The following is a 20,781-nucleotide window of genomic DNA, read 5'->3' as shown; positions in this document are numbered from 1 at the left end:
GTTGATCAGAAAAGATTTGCTGACAACACGGTGTGATCATGCCTATGCTTGTGACACTCAATAAATCCAGGTAAAGGTTGGGGTCAGTGTCATCCATCCCTGCAGTAGATTCTGAGATTACGACACCGTGTTCCCCCTCTCCTTGCCACCACACACCCTTACTGTTTCCCCCACAACCAGAGTTGATGGTTGCCTCATGCACATGCTCCGTGATGTGCTTTATTCCCTACCTACATGAACCCCGATAGAGTCATAGAATGGAATTACTACCTATCTATTCAATACACCTGCAGCTGGATCTTCAGATAAAATTTTGAGTTTCTACCTAATTCATGTTATTGCTGCAATCCCATGTGCATATCTGCAAAATCATAATGACGTTAATATGTGGGAGTGCTGAACAGTCATCCCTCTGCCTTTTATCAGGGCCACAGCCATGACTCCCATGTTAGTCTGCAGGAAATTCAAGGTTTCAGCTATTGTGCTTGCCGAGCAGAATGAATGGGAGGAATATCAGGTGCACAGAGGGTGGGATACCAACAGCAGTCACGGTGGTTAGAGAATGAAGTGGAGGAAGAGCACAAATTGGGGTGAGGAGAACTGGGTAGGAGTATGGGAGGGGCAGGAAGAGAAGCACAGCGTCAGGGACCAAAGCAGAAATGAACACGGTGGCTCGGTGGTTAGCACTGCTGCCTCACAACGCCAAGGGACCTGGGTTCGATTCCAGCCTCGGGCGAATAACTGTGTGGAGTTTGCACATTCTCCTCGTGTCTGTGTGGGTTTCCTCCCACAGTCCAAAGAGGCGCAGGTTAGGGCAGATTGGCCATGGTCGGTAGATGCAGGGTTACAGGGATATGAGAGGATGCTGTTTGGAGGCTTGCAGAGACACCACTGCACCAGAACTCTCTGCCTACAAGAGTGGTGCATGAGGAGACAAGGAATGACTTCAAAATGATAAAAAATAAGTGTACAGGGCTGTACTGAGAGTGAGGAGGAAAGGGACTAATTGGAGACCTCTTCAAAAAAGATAGCATGGTTCAAATGGCTGAAAGTTTGTGCCATATGGGGAGGCAACAGCCTAGTGGTATTGGCACTGGACTGTAATGTGCTGGGGACCTGGGTTCAAATCCCACTACGGCAGATGGTGCAGGCTGAATTCAATACAAATCTGGAATGACGAGTTTACGATGGCCATGAATCCATTGTTGAGTGTTGGGAATAGCCAACTGTCTCAGTCACTGATATCATTTAAGAAGTGGAACTGCCATCTTTACCCTGGTCTGGCCTACATGTGACTCTAGACCCCAGCGATAGGGTTGACTCCTAACTGTTCTCTGGGCAATTAGGGACGGGCAATAAGTGCTGCCTTGGCCAGTCCCATGAACGAATAAACCAATAATAAGTCTATGACACTGAGCTACCGCTGCATTGGCCCCTTGCATCTCCTTTGATGGTGTGCCTTGCTAATTGGCAAAGCCATTATGAAAAGATATCAAGAGCCTTTAACAGACCACAGTACATCTGAATTTAGGAACTGCCAAACATAAACAGACAAAGATCTATCAGATTCATCATCCTGCTAGTGTGACACAATGCTAATGGGAACTGACAATTCAATGTATTGATCAATAGCCATTAATTGGCTGATGTGACACAAGATGCAAAATGAGGAAAAGGAGCTCTCCATAGATTTCCTGACCAACTTTCATTTCAAATCAACAGATGAACTGCTCAATCTTTGGCTGCTTGCCATATATAAAATGAGCTCCTCGATTGGTTTCTGTCCTAGTATTTACATCAGAACTAATTGGCTGGAAAACACATTGTGATAAGAGACACAATACATAAACATACTTACATTTCTGACGCTGATCATCCCAGTGTCTTTGCAGCAGTGTTAGGAGAAAGGACGATGGACGATAGGGACGGGATGATATGGCCAACAATGGAAGTCATTCCAACGCTAGGCAAGTCTGGGAATAACAAAATGACACACGGCAACAGTGGGAGGGGGGAAAAGGATAAAGGGTTAAGACTTTCATGAACAAAGTGAGAAGCTAGGGACAATTTAAAATATAACTTTTATTTGATAAAATGTCATTAATATGACATCATGTGACAAAGACATATCTCAAAGTAACAAACATGATTTAATCTCATTTTTTGCAGCGATCAACGGGGACTTGATTAATTTGCAGTTTATGATTCTCTGTAAAGTACACCACCTCTTGGGTTACCAAGGGTACCTCAACACATTATATATCTGTATAGCTATGTACAGTTTATAAAACGTATCAAGCAATGCTGTTTAGAATTCAGCCCCTCCATCCACTGGTGAATGACTGACTGGACCTAGAAGAAGAAGAAAAACATTGAGGCAGAATAAAACACACACCCTCAAAGTCAAGCAGTAATCCAGCAACTCTCAGAAAATAGCTGTTCGCTTATTAACTACTGACGAGATTTCCCAAGGTGCAAATTGCACATTCCTCTTCCCCCACTTAAGTCACCTTTTTAAATCAGGGACACGAAACAGGCTTCAAATTTTGGGGGTGTGTGTGTGTGTGGGGGGAGTGGGAGAATTGGCTGCTTATGTTGCTCTTTTAAAAGAGCAAAACTGTCCCACAGCAAGTGCACAAACTCTTGTCCCTTTTTGGTTAAAAGTGGAAGCAAATTGATTTCAATCGCGTGGAAGACTACAGAAGCTGGGATTGTCCCCAGAGCGGAGGAAGTCACAGCAGAGATTTTACAGAGGTATTCCAACCGATCTCCTCCCGTGCTGTGCAATGCCTCGAAATGAGGAAGGATTTCCTACGCTGTAAATCTACATCAGGGAAACACCTTTGGGTGATTTCAGCTGTTTGTTCTCTCCTGCACCTTCACTCCATTCTATTATAAAGTGAACTTATGAAAACATGAAAAGGACAGCAGGTCAACAGGGGCACAGTGAGTGATGAACAGACAGCCCGGGCACCACACTATCAGGCAACGTCCTGGGAGGGGGAAGGGGCTCTTTCTGGGATGGGCAGGCAGAAATGTGCACCAATTTCATAAAATCTCCAGGACTTCCTTGACAACAGCGATCAAGATTTCCTGGTGGTTACTGGGAGAGGGTCAGAACCCCAACGACACCAGGTTATAGTCCAACGGGTTACTTGAAATCACAAGCTTTCTGAATGCCTCCCCCCCCCCCGCCCCACCCTCTTTGTCAGGTGAAGGTCACTTCGAAAAACTTGTGATTTTAAACAAACCTGTAGGACTATAACCTACAGGTTATGGTGTTGTCTGACTTCTGACCTTGTCCACCCCAGTCCAAGCCAGGGCACCTCCACATCCTGATTACTGGGAGAGGCATTCCCTGCAAGTTCTAAACTGTAACACTTGAGCCTGAGAGAGCAATGACTTTGTCTTGGAGGCTTAATGTTTTGGACTGAAGAATCACTCCAGGGAGGAGTTTAAAATTTAGGCTGAAACACCCCAGTGCAGCACAGAGGCCCCATTCAATCAAGGCTCCACACTGCCCCCTTCAGGGTGGTCATAAAAGGTCCTGGGTCTCCTCACGAAAAGGAGTGTTTGCCCAGTGTCTTGGTCAATTGTTCTCCCTCACTCAAAAAAAAAACTAAATTGCTGTGTTCACGTTGTTGCTTACGGGAACCTTCTGTGCCAAACTGGCTGTCACGTTTCCTAAATTACAACACTGACTACATTTCAATAATACTTAAAATGCCTGAGGTGCTTTGGAATATTCTGAGGTTGTTAAAGGTGTTTCTCCCTCAGCTGGTGTTGGCCCTGTGCCAATGGGAGCTCACTGAGATGCAATCATGACCACTCCTTAGTCACTCGCTGGAAAGTATGGATAGCCCCCCCACACGATGGCAGCTGGTGGCCTTTTCCTGACTTGGTTTTGGGATTGGGTGTGGGCACCGTTCCCTGGACAACTTCCTACCCGCAGATCTGAATTCAAGTAACTTGGCAAATCCCAGAGACTGGCATCTGCAACACTCGACATTCTACACCTTTAGGAGCAGACGAAGACATTTCTGATCACATCCAAGGGTTTCCTGAATTTTAAAAATGGAACATTCAAAATAAATAATCCACAGTAAAATTCCATTCATTTCATCTTGAGTATAACATTGAGTATAGGCGTTGGGACGTCGTGATGTGGCTGTACAGGACATTGGTGAGGTCACTTTTAGAATACTGTGTACAATTCTGGTCACTCTTTCTATCGGAAGGATGCTGTGAAACTTGAGAGGGTGCAGAAAAGATTTATAAGGATGTTGCTCGGGTTGGAGGATTTGAGTTATAGGGACAGGTTGAATAGGCTGGGGTGGTTTTCCCTGGAGCGTCAGAGGCTGAGGGGTGACCTTAGAGAGGTTCATAACATCATGAGGGGCATGGATAGGATAAATAGACAAAGACTTTTCCCTCAGGTGGGGGAGTTCAGAACTAGAAGGGCATAGGTTTAAGGTGAGAGGGGAAATCTTTAAAAAAGGCTCGAGGGGTAAACCTTTTCACACAGAGGGTGGTGTGTGTATGGAATGAGCTGCCAGAGGAAGTGGTGGAGGCTGGTACAATGACAGCATTTAAAAGGCATCTGGATGGATATGTGAACAGTAAGGGTTTAGAGGGATATGGGCCAAGTGCTGGTAAATGGGACGAGATCAGATTGGGATGTCTGGTCGGTGAGGGTGAGTTGGACTGAAGGGTCAGTATCTGAGTTGTATGACTCTAAGACCTACTGGCTGTAGTAAGATTTTGCAGGTTCAATCTTGACTATTATTTTCCTCTAAAAAGGACCCAGTTTTGACTCAGAACAATCTTTTCATCTGACAGCACCCTATTGCTTCAACAGCAGCCACTCACTCTCATTACCTGATCAGATATCCTGACATCAAGAGATTTCTCAAGGGCCACATTACACTCTTCAGATGATGTGAAAAGCCAACTCTCACCCAAGTTCAGAATCCAAAAGGACAGTCATGGATTAATCAATCACACGGCAATTTCTTGGGGAATTTCCTTGTTCTGGTCTGACCCTATCTAATTGTAATCCTGTATTATGCAAACAGCACAATACGTCCATGAACAGTAGTTTACATGCACCACATCTCATACCATTCCCTGTAAGGGAATAGCGGCGATAGGGTCTGACAGGCGAAGTGGGCTGGTTTGATGGGACTCTGCACGTCTTTCCTAGTTTACTGCTATGATCTCACTCTCTCAGGAATATGGTGGGAACCTGGTTCCCCCAGCCAGTTGTTGGTGGACTAGGATTGCAGCCCAGACATGGTCAATCAAAGTGGGCTTTGACACTGACTGATGTGAATCAATAATAACTGAGTAAATTGGGAATTCAGCTTCTTAATGGAAACTGGAGATAGATCACTTGAACTGAGCAACTTGGAATTGAGTCGATTGTATTATATTATGCACTAAGTACTTGAACCAAGAGATCTGAAGCTAAGCGGTATTTATGTTTTTATTTAAATATTTTACAACTAACTTTGGTGGATAAGTGCTAATCTGCAAAGGCCTTCCCAAGTCGACCAAATCTCAGGGGTGGCATATTGAAGGATGGATTTTGAGCGCTGTGCCCAGTTCCAGTCTTCAAATTATAAAACAAAATGTCAAAGTACCACACGAGAAGGTACACAAGATATTAATTTTCAAGAATGATATCTGAGCTGAGGGGTTAGGACTAACCAAACTGCAGGTTTTCTCTTTATAAAAGTGAGGAATGAGGGGTGACCTAATGAAGGTGTAAACAATTACTGAAGGGTTTTGGTATTTCCACTTGGGGAGAAGTCCAAAACAAGAGATCCCAAAATAAGGTGGTCACTAATAAACCCAAGAGAGAATTCAATACTACAATGACGCTGGATTTACATTTCAGTGGTGCTTGTAAAATGTGATAAAACCTTCAATAATTCTTCATGGGAGCTTTATCAAGCTAATTCTGCTAAAGAGACTCATAGAGATATTAGGGACAATGACCAAAAGCTCAGTTGAAGAGGTAGGTTTTAAGAACTGTCTTAAAGGAGGACAGAGTGACAGAGCGGTGGACAGGGTCAGGAGAGAGTGACAGAGAGGTGGACAGGGTCAGGAGAGAGTGACAGAGAGGTGGACAGGGTCAGGAGAGAGTGACAGAGAGGTGGACAGGGTCAGGAGAGAGTGACAGAGCAGTGGACAGGGTCAGGAGAGAGTGACAGAGAGGTGGACAGGGTCAGGAGAGAGTGACAGAGAGGTGGACAGGGTCAGGAGAGAGTGACAGAGAGGTGGACAGGGTCAGGAGAGAGTGACAGAGAGGTGGACAGGGTCAGGAGAGAGTGAAAGAGAGGTGGACAGGGTCAGGAGAGAGTGACAGAGAGGTGGACAGGGTCAGGAGAGAGTGACAGAGAGGTGGACAGGGTCAGGAGAGAGTGACAGAGAGGTGGACAGGGTCAGGAGAGAGTGACAGAGAGGTGGACAGGGTCAGGAGAGAGTGACAGAGAGGTGGACAGGGTCAGGAGAGAGTGACAGAGAGGTAGACAGGGTTAGGAGAGAGTGACAGAGAGGTAGACAGGGTCAGGAGAGAGTGACAGAGAGGTGGACAGGGTCAGGAGAGAGTGAAAGAGAGGTGGACAGGGTCAGGAGGCAGTGACAGAGAGGTGGACAGGGTCAGGAGAGAGTGACAGAGAGGTGGACAGGGTCAGGAGAGAGTGAAAGAGAGGTGGACAGGGTCAGGAGGCAGTGACAGAGAGGTGGACAGGGTCAGGAGAGATTGACAGAGCAGTGGACAGGGTCAGGAGAGAGTGACAGAGAGGTGGACAGGGTTAGGAGAGAGTGACAGAGACATGGACAGGGTCAGGAGGCAGTGACAGAGAGGTGGACAGGGTCAGGAGAGAGTGACAGAGAGGTGGACAGGGTTAGGAGAGAGTGACAGAGAGGTAGACAGGGTCAGGAGAGAGTGACAGAGAGGTGGACAGGGTTAGGAGAGAGTGACAGAGAGGTGGACAGGGTTAGGAGAGAGTGACAGAGAGGTAGACAGGGTCAGGAGAGAGTGACAGAGAGGTGGACAGGGTCAGGAGAGAGTGACAGAGAGGTGGACAGGGTTAGGAGAGAGTGACAGAGAGGTAGACAGGGTCAGGAGAGAGTGACAGAGAGGTGGACAGGGTTAGGAGGGAGTGACAGAGAGCTGGACAGGGTCAGGAGAGAGTGACAGAGAGGTGGACAGGGTTAGGAGAGAGTGAGAGAGAGGTGGACAGGGTCAGGAGGGAGTGACAGAGACGTGGACAGGGTTAGGAGAGAGTGACAGAGAGGTGGACAGGGTCAGGAGAGAGTGACAGAGAGCTGGACAGGGTCAGGCGAGAGTGACAGAGAGGTGGACAGGGTCAGGCGAGAGTGACAGAGCGGTGGACAGGGTCAGGAGGGAGTGACAGAGAGGTAGACAGGGTCAGGAGGGAGTGATAAAGAGATGGACAGGGTCAGGAGGGAGTGACAAAGAGATGGACAAGGTTAAGAGAGAGTGACAGAGCGGTGGACAGGGTTAGGAGAGAGTGACAGAGAGGTGGACAGGGTTCGGAGAGAGTGACAGAGAGGTGGACAGGGTTCGGAGAGAGTGACAGAGAGGTGGACAGGGTTCGGAGAGAGTGACAGAGAGGTGGACAGGGTTAGGAGAGAGTGACAGAGCGGTGGACAGGGTTAGGAGAGAGTGACAGAGAGGTGGACAGGGTTCGGAGAGAGTGACAGAGCAGTGGACAGGGTTAGGAGAGAGTGACAGAGAGGTAGACAGGGTCAGGAGAGAGTGACAGAGAGGTAGACAGGGTCAGGAGAGAGTGACAGAGAGGTGGACAGGGTCAGGAGAGAGTGAGAGGTGGACAGGGTCAGGAGGCAGTGACAGAGAGGTGGACAGGGTCAGGAGAGAGTGACAGAGAGGTGGACAGGGTCAGGAGAGAGTGAAAGAGAGGTGGACAGGGTCAGGAGGCAGTGACAGAGAGGTGGACAGGGTCAGGAGAGAGTGACAGAGCAGTGGACAGGGTCAGGAGAGAGTGACAGAGAGGTGGACAGGGTTAGGAGAGAGTGACAGAGACATGGACAGGGTCAGGAGGCAGTGACAGAGAGGTGGACAGGGTCAGGAGAGAGTGACAGAGAGGTGGACAGGGTTAGGAGAGAGTGACAGAGAGGTGGACAGGGTCAGGAGAGAGTGACAGAGAGGTGGACAGGGTTAGGAGAGAGTGACAGAGGTAGACAGGGTCAGGAGAGAGTGACAGAGAGGTGGACAGGGTTAGGAGGGAGTGACAGAGAGCTGGACAGGGTCAGGAGAGAGTGACAGAGAGGTGGACAGGGTTAGGAGAGAGTGACAGAGAGGTGGACAGGGTCAGGAGGGAGTGACAGAGACGTGGACAGGGTTAGGAGAGAGTGACAGAGAGGTGGACAGGGTCAGGAGAGAGTGACAGAGAGCTGGACAGGGTCAGGCGAGAGTGACAGAGAGCTGGACAGGGTCAGGCGAGAGTGACAGAGAGGTGGACAGGGTCAGGAGAGAGTGACAGAGAGCTGGACAGGGTCAGGCGAGAGTGACAGAGCGGTGGACAGGGTCAGGAGGGAGTGACAGAGAGGTAGACAGGGTCAGGAGGGAGTGATAAAGAGATGGACAGGGTCAGGAGGGAGTGACAAAGAGATGGACAAGGTTAAGAGAGAGTGACAGAGCGGTGGACAGGGTTAGGAGAGAGTGACAGAGAGGTGGACAGGGTTCGGAGAGAGTGACAGAGAGGTGGACAGGGTTAGGAGAGAGTGACAGAGCGGTGGACAGGGTTAGGAGAGAGTGACAGAGAGGTGGACAGGGTTCGGAGAGAGTGACAGAGAGGTGGACAGAGCTAGGAGGGAGTGACTGAGAGGTGGACAGGGTCAGGAGTGAGTGACAGAGAGATGGACAGGGTTAGGAGGGAGTGACAGAGAGGTGGACAGGGTTAGGAGAGAGTGACAGAGAGGTGGACAGGGTTAGGAGAGAGTGACAGAGAGGTGGACAGGGTTAGGAGAGAGTGACAGAGGTGGACAGGGTTAGGAGAGAGTGACAGAGAGGTGGACAGGGTTAGGAGAGAGTGACAGAGAGGTGGACTGGATTAGGAGAGAGTGACAGAGAGATGGACAGGGTCAGGAGGGAGTGACAGAGAGGTGGACAGGGTTAAGAGAGAGTGACAGAGAGGTGGACAGGGTCAGGAGAGAGTGACACGAGAGGTGGACAGGGTCAGGAGGGAGTGACAGAGAGGTGGACAGGGTTAAGAGAGAGTGACAGAGAGGTGGACAGGGTTAGGAGAGAGTGACAGAGAGGTGGACTGGGTTAGGAGAGAATGACAGAGAGATGGACAGGGTCAGGAGGGAGTGACAGAGAGGTGGACAGGGTTAGGAGAGAGTGACAGAGCGGTGGACAGGGTTAAGAGAGAGTGACAGAGAGGTGGACAGGGTCAGGAGGGAGTGACAGAGAGGTGGACAGGGTTAGGTGGGAGTGACAGAGAGGTGGACAGGGTTAGGAGGGAGTGATGGAGAGGTGGACTGGGTTAGGAGAGATATTTCAGAGGGTGAAGCTCAGACATACAAAAGCAGAGTAAATAAAACAGAGAAATGTGCAGGAGATCAAAAGTGAAAGAGTGCAGAACTGTCCAAGGCTTGGTCACAGAACTAGTAAGGAACATCGCTTTGGAGAGATTTAAAAGCAAAATGAATAATTTTAAAATCGAGTTGGTGCCAGACGGGAAGATATTGTAGGACCGGAGTGATGGTTGAAAGGAATATTTCAGGGAAAACGATTGTGTCTCATTAGGTGGGTGAGGTGAAAAGCAGAGCTACATTTAAGGAAAAGTTGAAACAAATCACAGAAGATTGAAATAGGTTGTGCTGATAGTGCAAGATGCAGAGAGGCAGGGAAGGCACGACACAGGAGGGAATAAAACAATTGAGATGATGATGACGTAAATCTGGGAGTAACAGGCCAAAAATCAAACATTAAGAGCTCAAACTTCGGCGAAACAATGAGAAGAAGTCCGAGAGAGCACTGACCAGGATAGATGGTAAAATAAAACCAAAGTTGACAGAGATACAGCGATGCAGAGTGTATTTGAAGATGCAAATGACAGTAGCTACAGCTATTAGGGGGTAACACTTATTCTAGATTGTATAATTTGAGTTGTCAGCTGCTTTTGGTACCTGTGTCAGGACACAAGGGCCAGTTAAAAAAGAGGTGAAGATCTGCGTATTTCTGATGGAGATAGTTTGAGAGCTTTTTACTGCTTCCCCAAAATAAAACATATTTGCAACAAGACCATATTCCACTCTCAACTCCCAGATCACTGAGCAGTGAACTCAGTATCTGGCATTTTAGGTAAACTGGAATGGAGCTTATTTACCAAAGTGATTGGAAACAGGAAACAACTGGGAATAGATGGATGTGCTCGGGATGAAAGGATCTGTTCAACTGCGTTTTAAAGAGGTACCTCATCACAATGTGCTGACTTCAACAAGTCTGATTGCACGCTGCATCGGCTGCGCAAGCTCCTCACGATCATTAACCTACACCAGACAGCTTCTGAGTCAGTGTTTACACACAGGCTGCACCCTCCATCCAAATGGTGGCAGGAACCGATTTTATGTTAAAAAAAAAGTCATGAACCTTTAAGAGTTTGCAATTTGCAACAGAATTTAGATCCAAGCTTTACTCTCCTAATGTCACAAACAAAAACAGAACTGGCTGGAAAAGCTCAGCAGGTCTGGCAGCATCCATGGAGAGAAACCAGAGTTAAAGCTTTGGGTCCGGTCACCCTTCCTCAGAATTTGATCTGAAACGTTAACTCTGATTTCTCTTCACACATGCTGCCAGACCTGCTGAGCTTTTCCAGCGATTCCTGGTTTTGTTTTGGATTTCCAGCATCCAGAGTTTTGTCATTTTTGAATATTTTAAAGGGTCATTTGGCTGAATTCATTGGTGGGACTTTCCTGGAAGGGGTCTCAGCATTTGAACATGTTTAAAGGCAGAGGACCTGGTGTTGTGTAACAAGGTAAACGAAAGTGGAGTGAAAGGCAGGAGTGGAGACCACAATCAGTTTGGCTATTGTTTTTACTGGATGGGATACAGGCTTCAGGGGCTGAATGCCTCTGTTCTGTATACATTCTTCAACAGATATAAACAAAACCTGTCATTTAGACTGGAAATAGCTTTTGATAATTTGTTCTGCAACTAAAACACCTCAATGACAGGTCCCGGTCACGATTCATTGCAGCATCATCAGCCTGTCTGGTAGACTCCAGCTTTATTATCCAGGCTACCCCCCGCCCCCCCCCCACCCACCCCCCGCTCAGTGCAGCACTGAAGAGATGTTGCCCCTGCCGTTTCTCTGAAAGGATGTTAAATGAAGGACCCGCCTGCACCCTCGGGTGGACATAAAAGATCCCCGAGCCACGCGGTGGACAAACAGCAGCAAGGCAATTTTCCCCAGTGTCTTGGCAAATATTTATCACTCAATTGGGTGGCATGGAGGCTCAGTGGTTAGCACTGTTACCTCACAGTGCTAGTGACCTGGGTTTGATTCCATCCTCGGGTGACTGTCTGTGTGGAGTTTGCACATTCTCTCAGTGTCTGCGTGGGTTTCCTCCGGGTGCTCCGGCTTCCTCCCACAGTCCAAAGCTGTGCATGTTAGGGTGAATTGGCCGTGGGAAATTGCCCATAATTATAGATGTGCAGGCTAATTGGATTAGCCATGGGAAATGCAGGAATGGAGGAAGGAGTTGGGTCTGGGTAGGATGCTTGTAAGAGGGCCAGTGACAAGTCGAATGATCTCTTCCCACACTGTAGGGATTCTATTCTATCCTAACCTATACGATCACCTGGTGATCAAACTTTGAGAGATCCTGGTGTGCACTGATAAAAACAAAACCGAAAGCCAAGTGGTACTCTTGGCCAAACAGGGTCACAATGGAAGCTTCACCCAAACAGTGTATCGAGAGATATAGTCAACCAGAGAGCTTTCAAGGACACTGCAACGTAGTCAGGGGTTACCCAGACCTTCAACAACAAGCTGGAGATCGAAACCAAACCAGATGAAAATCATATTCATTTCTTTAGCTTCCCACCTGCTTATTGTATAATAAAGTCTATTCCTCCACTGGTTAATTTTTTATTGAACTTCAAAGCAAAACAACAAAACACAACAATCCTCTTACAGCAGAAATACAAAGACAGTGGACACAGCGCACAACACACAGCAAAGTCAAAACATTGTCTTAATGAAGAGCCGGGAAAATTGTCTTTTAACCCATAAAGGGTCTAGCCATATTTATGTGGGTTGGTGTGGCTCGATCAGCAGGCAAGGGTTAACAGGATTCCAGGTTCTGGTATCAGTTAGAAATGAACTTGCAGCCTCATTACTTACTGATTTGTGGATCCAAAACCACCTCCAAACCCTAAAAAAATAATTAAACAAGAAAGAAAGGAAGAAGAAATTACTCACATCTTGCACAGGTACTTCCTCAAAACCATTCAAATAGAAAAGGCAAGTAACAAGTTGACTGTACACAGTCGCTTTGCTGCATCTGATAATTGCAAAGAGCGAACACACACCCAGTCACTGTCCTAACACCAAGAAATGCAACACCCAAACTATGCACAGAAAGATTCCAAACACAGCAATGAAATGCACAAATAAATTGCTGGTTATTTTTAGTGAAGCTGCTGGAAGGATAAATACTGGCTGAGTACAGAAAGTGCCCCTGCTTTTCTGAAAGCAGTGGCCTGGGATCTTTGATGTCTACTTGAGGGGGCATAAGTTGGCCGGAGGGGGGGGGGGTTAGGCGCTCTAGGCTAGGGCAACAGCCTCTTAGCTTGGATTCCAGTTTCTGAAGCAAGCAGGGATAAACATGATTGCAGCTTCAAAACCAAAGAAATAAAAGCTACCACGATTATAGCAATTACCTACACAGCTCAACTGCCAGCAGAGACACCTGGGAAATATGACCCACACTTCCTCACTGATTTATGATGTGAACTACTGAATCTTTTTCAAATTAGAACAGGATATGGATTAAGCAGAACAGAAATCATTGGCTGACAGTTTGGAAACGACACTGGGATTTGAACAGTTGCTGCTGTTCAGTTTTCAGTCCTACCAGAGAATCTTCCAGATTGTGAAGAGATCCCTTTGCTCAATTAAGTGTCAGCCAGAGCTCTCGGGTAACACTCTGGCCATAGTCACAACGTTGTAGCTTCAGGAGACCGGAGTGCAAAAACCACGGCGACATTCCTGGTGCAGATGGGAAAATGCTGTGCTGGCCGAGGAGGATGCTAAATGAGTCCATTGCTCTATTTTGAAGAGCAGAGCCATTTGCCTCAGGCATTTGGTCAATATTTATCCCTAAATCTACATCATTAAAAAGAGACTGTGTGCCCATTAGCACGGTGCTCCTAAGGGAAGGTGGGCAGGAGAGAGCGTGAGTGCATGAGAGGGTGCGCGTGGGAGAATGCACACAGGTCTGCATCAAAGTGTGTGTGGGAGGATGTGCATGCGAGACAGGGAGCTTGCAAGTGTGCGTGTGAGAGTAATGTGAGAGTGAGGGAGAGTGCAAATGTAAGTGACAGTCTGAGTGAGAGTGACTGCATGTGTGACTGAGAGAGTGAGTATGTGTGAAAGCATGAGAGAGAGACAGCACATGGCGGGGACGAGAGGGGGAGAGGAGAGGGAGGGGGAAGGACGGGAAAGGATGGGGAGGAGCGGGGAAGGGGAGAAATGAGAGGGAGGGAGGGAATGAGTGAAAGAGGGATAAGAATTAAGAAATTCATGAGAAATCTTTTTACCTTGAGAGTGACCATAGGAAAAGAAGTGGGCCATTCAGCCCATCAAATCTGCTCTGCTCTACAATGAGATCAATTACACTTTGCTGCCTTTTCCCCCATATTCCTTCATTCCCTTCACGATTAAAAATCTGTCTGTCCCAGCCTTGAATATACTTAACAAACCAGCCTTGACAGCCCTCTGTGGAGAAAAATTCCACAGATTCATTACCCTCAGAGAGAAGAAATTCCTCATCTCTGTCTTAAATGGACGAGCCCTTAATTAGAGACGATGCCCTCTGGTCGGAGACTCTCCCACCAGGGAAACAGCCATCGACCCTGTTAGTTCCCCTAAGAAGGTTGGAGTGTGAAGCTAGGTACCATCTCGGAGGTGCCTTTAATGGTAAGCTGGGTGATTATTATTCATTCACGGGATGAGGGCGTCACTGGTCAAGCCACCATTTATTGCCCATCCCTAATTACCCAGAGGGCAGTTAAGACTTAACCACCACGCTGTGGGTCTGGAGTCACATGTGGCCAGACCAGGTAAGGATGGCAGTTTCCTTCCCTGAAGAATGTTAGTGAATCAGGCGGGTTTGTCCAACAACTGACAATCGATTCACAGTCATCATTAGACTCTTAATTCCAGATTTTACCGAACATTCCCTGGGTCTCTGGATTAATAGCTGAGCAATAATACCACTAGGCCATTGCCTCCCCCAGCTAAATTTCCGAAGGGACGAGAAATTGAAGGGTTAGACGAAGGCCAGCTGCTCTCGAAGGCCTGGTTCGGAGCTGCACCTAACCTTCGCCATGAATATAAGAGCTTTTACCTCCTCCGCTGGTCCCAAAGCCTGGAAAGCCAGACCCATGTCCTCCAAAACCAGATACAGTGGACTGATTCGCTATGCTTCCAAATGATTGCGCATTGGCAGTGCTCCCAAAGCTGTGCTCAGAAGAAAACAGAAGTTGTTGGTTATCAAGTATGTGGAAGAAAAAGACAATTAAAAACACCACTTACAAGGCAGAGCGATATATCAAGGAATCGGGATTTACCTAGTTGTAGTGACAGAAACAGTTAACACCAAGTTACTGGACTCCAAATGTTAACTCTGCTTTTCTCTCGACTGATGCTGCCAGACCTGCTCAGTTTCTTCTGCACTTTTTGTTTGTGTTTCAAATTTCCAGTATCCACGGTTCTGTTTTTAATGTGGCAGCATCACAGTGAAGTAATACCAGCTTTCCCTGTGACGATGGTCAAGATCAGAGTGGTGCTGGAAAAGCGCAGCAGGTCAGGCAGCATCCGAGGAGCAGGAGAATCGACGTTTCGGGCAAACGCCCTTCGTCAGGAATGGGCGTGAATCAGGAATGAGGCCTGAATCGGGAATGAGGCCTGAATCGGGAATGAGGCCTGAATCGGGAGTGGGGCCCGAATCGGGAATGGGGCCTGAATGACCTCATTCCTGATGAAGGGCTTTGGCCCAAAACATTGACCCTCCTGCTCCTCGGATGCTGCCTGACCTGCTGCGCTTTTCCAGCACCACTCTGATCTTGACTCTAATCTCCAGAATCTGCAGTCCCCACATTCGCTTTACCTTGACTATGATCGGGGAGTCAGATTGAGTAACACAAAGGCAGAGAGCAGGCTGCCTGCTGACAATCTCTGTGAATTTGAACTGAACAGGCACTAATATTATGGAGAAACTGTGTTCTTGTACATGTCGCTGAAGTGCTTCACAGCCAATGAGTTACATTTAGGGTCTCAGCATGCATGTGAGCTCTCTAGCTCAACCCAAATATCTACATAGAATGTGGGTAGCATTTACTAATAAACAGAGGGAGTTCACTCAGTCCCTTTGGTCTTTTCTATCAATTAGTCAAAATCAAAGAAGCTTTATTCCAAACGTACATCTCTTATCCTGGACTCCACTGTTGAAAGAAATAGTATTTTTCTCTATCTAGCCCATCAAATATTTTCATCTTCAACGTCTCTACGAGATCATCTTAGTCTTCTACAGTTAAGCCTAATCTGTGCTATCTTTTCTTATTATTGGAACAAAAAGCAATACTGCAAAACCTGAAGGCAGTGACTGGACTTTGCAATATTCTGCACTCTCCGTTTATTAAATTTCCCTTCAGTTTAGTCTAAAGCTTCAGCGATACTGTCAAACAAAGAGGTACCAATTTACTGGCTGAGTCACTTTCTGCTCCCAGTTCCAGTGCACGTAGCTGTAGAAATGTTTTGCTTGAACCCTGGTTTATTTGAGTCAGACCGGACTGAGAGGAGAAGGTGAAGCACAAAATACAAAAAGGTTAAAGGTCAAAAGCCCCCCCTTTTTTTGTATCTTCCTCTTCTAGAATAAACTACTCAAGATAAATGAAAATCCTCCTTATGAGAGTCCTGCAGGAGGCAGTACGCATAACCCTCACTGTGTTTTTTGACAGTTTGTGAGATTGATAGCGTGGTCCTGGAGCTGGTTAGCTTGTCAGGGGGATTCCATGAAGTTTTGCCTGAATGAGTCTCAGGAATTTTCCCAGGATCTTCCACAATAAGACATTGGACTGGAGAAGGACATAAGCGCCGACAAAGCCTGGATTATGTCCGGATAGACATGGCCTTTTCCTGTCCATGTAGAAGTATCTGAGAGACAGCAACGTCGTCAAGGAGATTGTAAAAGATTTGGAGTTCGGGCATGGAGAGAAGGGCTCCAGGGTAAGGGTTGGCTGGCCAGGAATTTTGGGGGTGGAATCTGTTGGCAGGAGATGGGGTGAAGAATGATGATAGCAGTTTTGATACTGAGTTGGATTCATTTGCAAGTGCTGCAGCACGGAGTGGGGTACTCAGCAGTTTAATGTGAAGGGTAAGATGGGCTCTGTGGACAAGGGGGAGCTTGGGGAGCGAGAAAGGAAAAGAGTGAGAGAGAGCGAGTGAGAGAGAGCACGAGAGAGCACGAGACACAGACAGAGAGTGAGAGAGTGATTGAGTGAGACAGTGAGTGAGAGAGAGAGTGATTGAGTGAGAGTGATTGAGTGAGTGTGTGAGAGAATGAGTGAGTGAGTGTGAGAGTGACGGGGGGGGAAGATTGAGAGAGAGAGCGCGAGAGAGAGCGCGAGAGAGCGCGCGAGAGAGCGCGCGAGAGAGAGCGCGAGAGAGAGCGCGAGAGAGAGCGCGAGAGAGAGCGCGAGAGAGAGCGCGAGAGAGAGCGCGAGAGAGAGCGCGAGAGAGCGCGCGAGAGAGCGCGCGAGAGAGCGCGCGAGAGAGCGCGCGAGAGAGAGCGAGAAAGAGCGTGTGCTACTGAAAACCTCACAGCCAAACAATTTTTCTTCTATTGTATGTTATCACTGAACACAGACGCAGATTCAAACATAGCTCTGCATCAACCTCACTCCTTCCAGCCCAGAGCATGTCCCAAGGTCTTACCCAAAACCTCCAGCATTGGCAGCCGCTGTTCCTTCACCAAACACCTTGCCTCCTGAAGGGCTCATTGTTCCACTAAAAGCTGGTGAGCCACCAAATGTTGGAAGGCCTCCAAACGTTGGGGTGCCACCAAAGGCTGGCGGACTGCCAAACACAGGAGCAGCACCAAAGCCACCTGAAGAGAAAGGGAGAGCGAGAATGGATGAGGGACACTGCACGAGACAGAACCCAAGGTCCTAGATTACCAATTGAACAAAACCTACACGCAAGAATGAACAAACAGCAGATAGGTGCAGCAGGTGGGAAGGGGAAAGGTCAAGGGAAAGAAACAAAGATCTCACGCATTTGTTGTCGATCCCATGTTGAGCCATTTGGAAATATTAACATTATTTCAAACATTTAAAATTTTAAGCAGCTCACTTATAAATCCTGAGCAAAACTGCAAACATAACTAAAAAGAGGGTTTCACCTGCGAATGCATCTCACTGTCAGCTTATCTCTTCATTCCCCAAGGGCAGCACCTTTTCCTGATCTTCCCTGACAGCAGGGCTCAATCTGCTCTCCAAAAGAAACTATCAAATTACCTGGCGGTTTGGAGGGAGTGGAAAAGTTGCCAAAGCCTTGGGCAGCAACACTGGAACCTGCACTGAACGAGCCTGGCGCCTTCAGATCTGATCCGAAAGAGGCACTGCCAAACCCAAACGTCTTGGCACCACTGTTCCCGAAGAGGCTTTGAGCATCTGAAGACAAACAGGTACTCTGTCAGCAAAGTTATAAACTCAATCATTCAGACATTCAACTCTAATCTAATAGCTGGTGTTGCTGCTTTCAATGGAACTCAATAGGGTTTTATTTTGGGGGCGGGGTGGATGGGGACAGTGTGCCTGTAGCATTGGCTGTGGGGATCAGTTTTGAATGTTTGACCATGCCCATTTCGCCCCATTAACTGATCCGTTATATCAGTGCTGACTGTGGGAGCTTGCTGTGCACAAATCAATGAACGCCTTTCCTGCATCACAACAGTGATTGAGAATCAGCTGTAAAGTGCTTTGGAAATTCTAGGGATCATGAAAGGTGCTATAGAAACACACAATGTTCATTTGTTTGCAAGCATTAAGATCTTCTACCTTACCGTCAATAATATTTCTACCACAGACCAAACAAGAACCATCCACAGATGACATTACCAGAGGGACACTCATCAGAGGGAACTTGCATTTACAAGGGATCCTGCGTCAACAGGACAGCTCCAACAGTGTGGTCAATGCTGACATACTGGCAAAGTCCCTCAAACATTAATTTATTAATTTGTGGCATTGGCTGAGGGAGTAATGCCAGTCAGGGCACTGGACAAATTCGCTGCTCTACTCAAGAGTACCACGTGGGCAGCTGTGTCAGTTTCATAGCTTCACTGAAAGATGGTGTTGCCAACAATGCAGAGCCACTGCTGTCATGTTCTCAAACATTAGCCTCAGTTCAGTATTCAAGGCTGGGAGCTTCACACCCACAGCCTTCAGACAAGAGGGCAAACTGAAACAAAGTGACAGCAAAACCAAACTGGCTAACATAGCAAAAGCTCCTTTGAGCAACACTGGATCCTGGCTGCACCGTAACCTATGATAACCTACCCTAAATGCACTTCAAAGGACTTGGTGAAAAACGTTTTCAAATTCATACATATAGAGGCCATTCAGTCCACTGTGTCTGTTCTGGCTCTTCGAAAGAGTTGTCTAATCAACTCAACCTCATCCTCCTTCCCCATAGCCTCCAGGTACAGTACTTCCCTTCCTGGGAGATTTCAAATATGAAAGTGCTCTTTTGGAAGTTCACAACTGTGAAGTTTTAGGATGCAAATCCTGTTTATCAATGCAAATTGAGGAAACCCTGGCCTACAGTCCCAGGCAAGGACAGACTGTCAAAGCTCCGCGGAGCAGCTGTTGGAGAAGGCTGTGAAACAGTGTGCCATGTTTTTTGGTTCTGCTGCCCACACTGGCGGGTGACAAAGCACTTGCACTGTCACAAGACCTTGGAAAACCGCTCGCAAACTCACCTGAAATCCCATATCCCCGAATGGAACACAACCACAAACCAACGACAGACTCATTTCTCAATGGCACAGCCTCTGCAAATGTCAGTGACTACAATGTGACGACTGATCTGAGTGATACCCCAGGGTTCAACCTTCCTGGGAACATCTGGACCAGCCACAACTGCATGAGAACAGGCCAGGGACAGTGAATGAACTTGCTCTACAAGTGGAAGGTGAGGAACAGCTCACATTGTGACCATCAAACACACAGTGATGGCACCCCAGCCATTCATGCTGCATCAGCTGAAGCAACTAAATGCACTGATAACCTCAACGCCTGACCACAACCACAACCTCAACGCCTGACCACAACCTCAACGCCTGACCACAACCTCACCCTCAACGCCTGACCACAACCTCAACGCCTGACCACAACCTCAACGCATGACCACAACCTCAACGCCTGACCACAACCTCAACGCCTGACCACAACCTCAACGCCTGACCACAACCTCAACGCCTGACCACAATCTCAACGCCTGACCACAACCTCAACGCCTGACCACAACCTCAACGCCTGACCACAACCTCAACGCCTGACCACAACCTCAACGCCTGACCACAACCTCAACGCCTGACCACAACCTCAACGCCTGACCACAACCTCAACCCATGACCACAACCACAATCTCAACGCATGACCACAACCTCAACGCCTGACCACAACCTCAACGCCTGACCACAACCTCAACGCCTGACCACAACCTCAACGCATGACCACAACCTCAACGCATGACCACAACCTCAACGCATGACCACAACCTCAACGCATGACCACAACCTCAACGCATGACCACAACCTCAACGCCTGACCACAACCTCAACGCCTGACCACAACCTCAACCCATGACCACAACCACAATCTCAACGCATGACCACCTCAACGCCTGACCACAACCTCAACGCATGACCACAACCTCAACGCCTGACCACAACCTCAACCCATGACCACAACCAAAATCTCAACGCCTGACCACAACCTCAACGCATGACCACAACCTCAACGCCTGACCACAACCTCAACCCATGACCACAACCACAATCTCAACGCATGACCACAACCTCAACGCCTGACCACAACCTCAACGCCGGACCACAACCTCAACGCATGACCACAACCTCAACGCATGACCACAACCTCAACGCATGTCCACAACCTCAACGCCTGACCACAACCTCAACGCCTGACCACAACCTCAACGCCTGACCACAACCACAATCTCAACGCATGACCACAACCTCAACGCATGACCACAACCTCAACGCCTGACCACAACTTCAACGCCTGACCACAACCACAATCTCAACGCATGACCACAATCTCAACGCATGACCACAACCTCAACGCCTGACCACAACCTCAACGCATGACCACAACGCCTGACCACAACCACAACCTCAACGCCTGACCACAACCTCAACGCATGACCACAACCACAATCTCAACGCCTGACCACAACCACAACGCATGACCAC

The 20,781-nt window shown here is 47.9% G+C and overlaps 1 protein-coding gene across 5 annotated transcripts in view; it reads right to left on the bottom strand.

Moving 5' to 3' along the window:
* Nucleotides 1-20,781, bottom strand: part of nup214 (nucleoporin 214) — a 188,923-nt gene that overhangs the window by 29,667 nt on the left and 138,475 nt on the right. For 3 of the 5 annotated variants that reach the window (XR_015760678.1, XR_015760677.1, XR_015760679.1), the window contains exons 32-36: nt 17,801-17,956; nt 17,220-17,391; nt 14,632-14,744; nt 12,405-12,435; nt 1,859-1,973 (exon numbers count right to left, since the gene is read on the bottom strand). Coding sequence is in view for 2 of the 5 variants with exons in the window: in XM_087998212.1 (XP_087854338.1) it covers nt 2,316-2,352; nt 12,405-12,435; nt 14,632-14,744; nt 17,220-17,391; nt 17,801-17,956 (509 nt within the window). In the remaining 3 variants the exon portion in view is untranslated. Of the gene's footprint in view, nt 1-1,858; nt 1,974-2,064; nt 2,353-12,404; nt 12,436-14,631; nt 14,745-17,219; nt 17,392-17,800; nt 17,957-20,781 lie in introns of those variants that run through there. The other 2 variants (XM_087998212.1, XM_087998213.1) reach the window with 1 other exon arrangement.

The sequence above is a fragment of the Chiloscyllium plagiosum genome, unplaced genomic scaffold, assembly GCF_037043375.1.
Source record: "Chiloscyllium plagiosum isolate Xiang-an unplaced genomic scaffold, Cpla_swu_hap1 HiC_scaffold_21, whole genome shotgun sequence".
Lineage (NCBI taxonomy): Eukaryota > Metazoa > Chordata > Chondrichthyes > Orectolobiformes > Hemiscylliidae > Chiloscyllium > Chiloscyllium plagiosum.
This window is presented reverse-complemented; position numbering and strand designations above follow the sequence as displayed.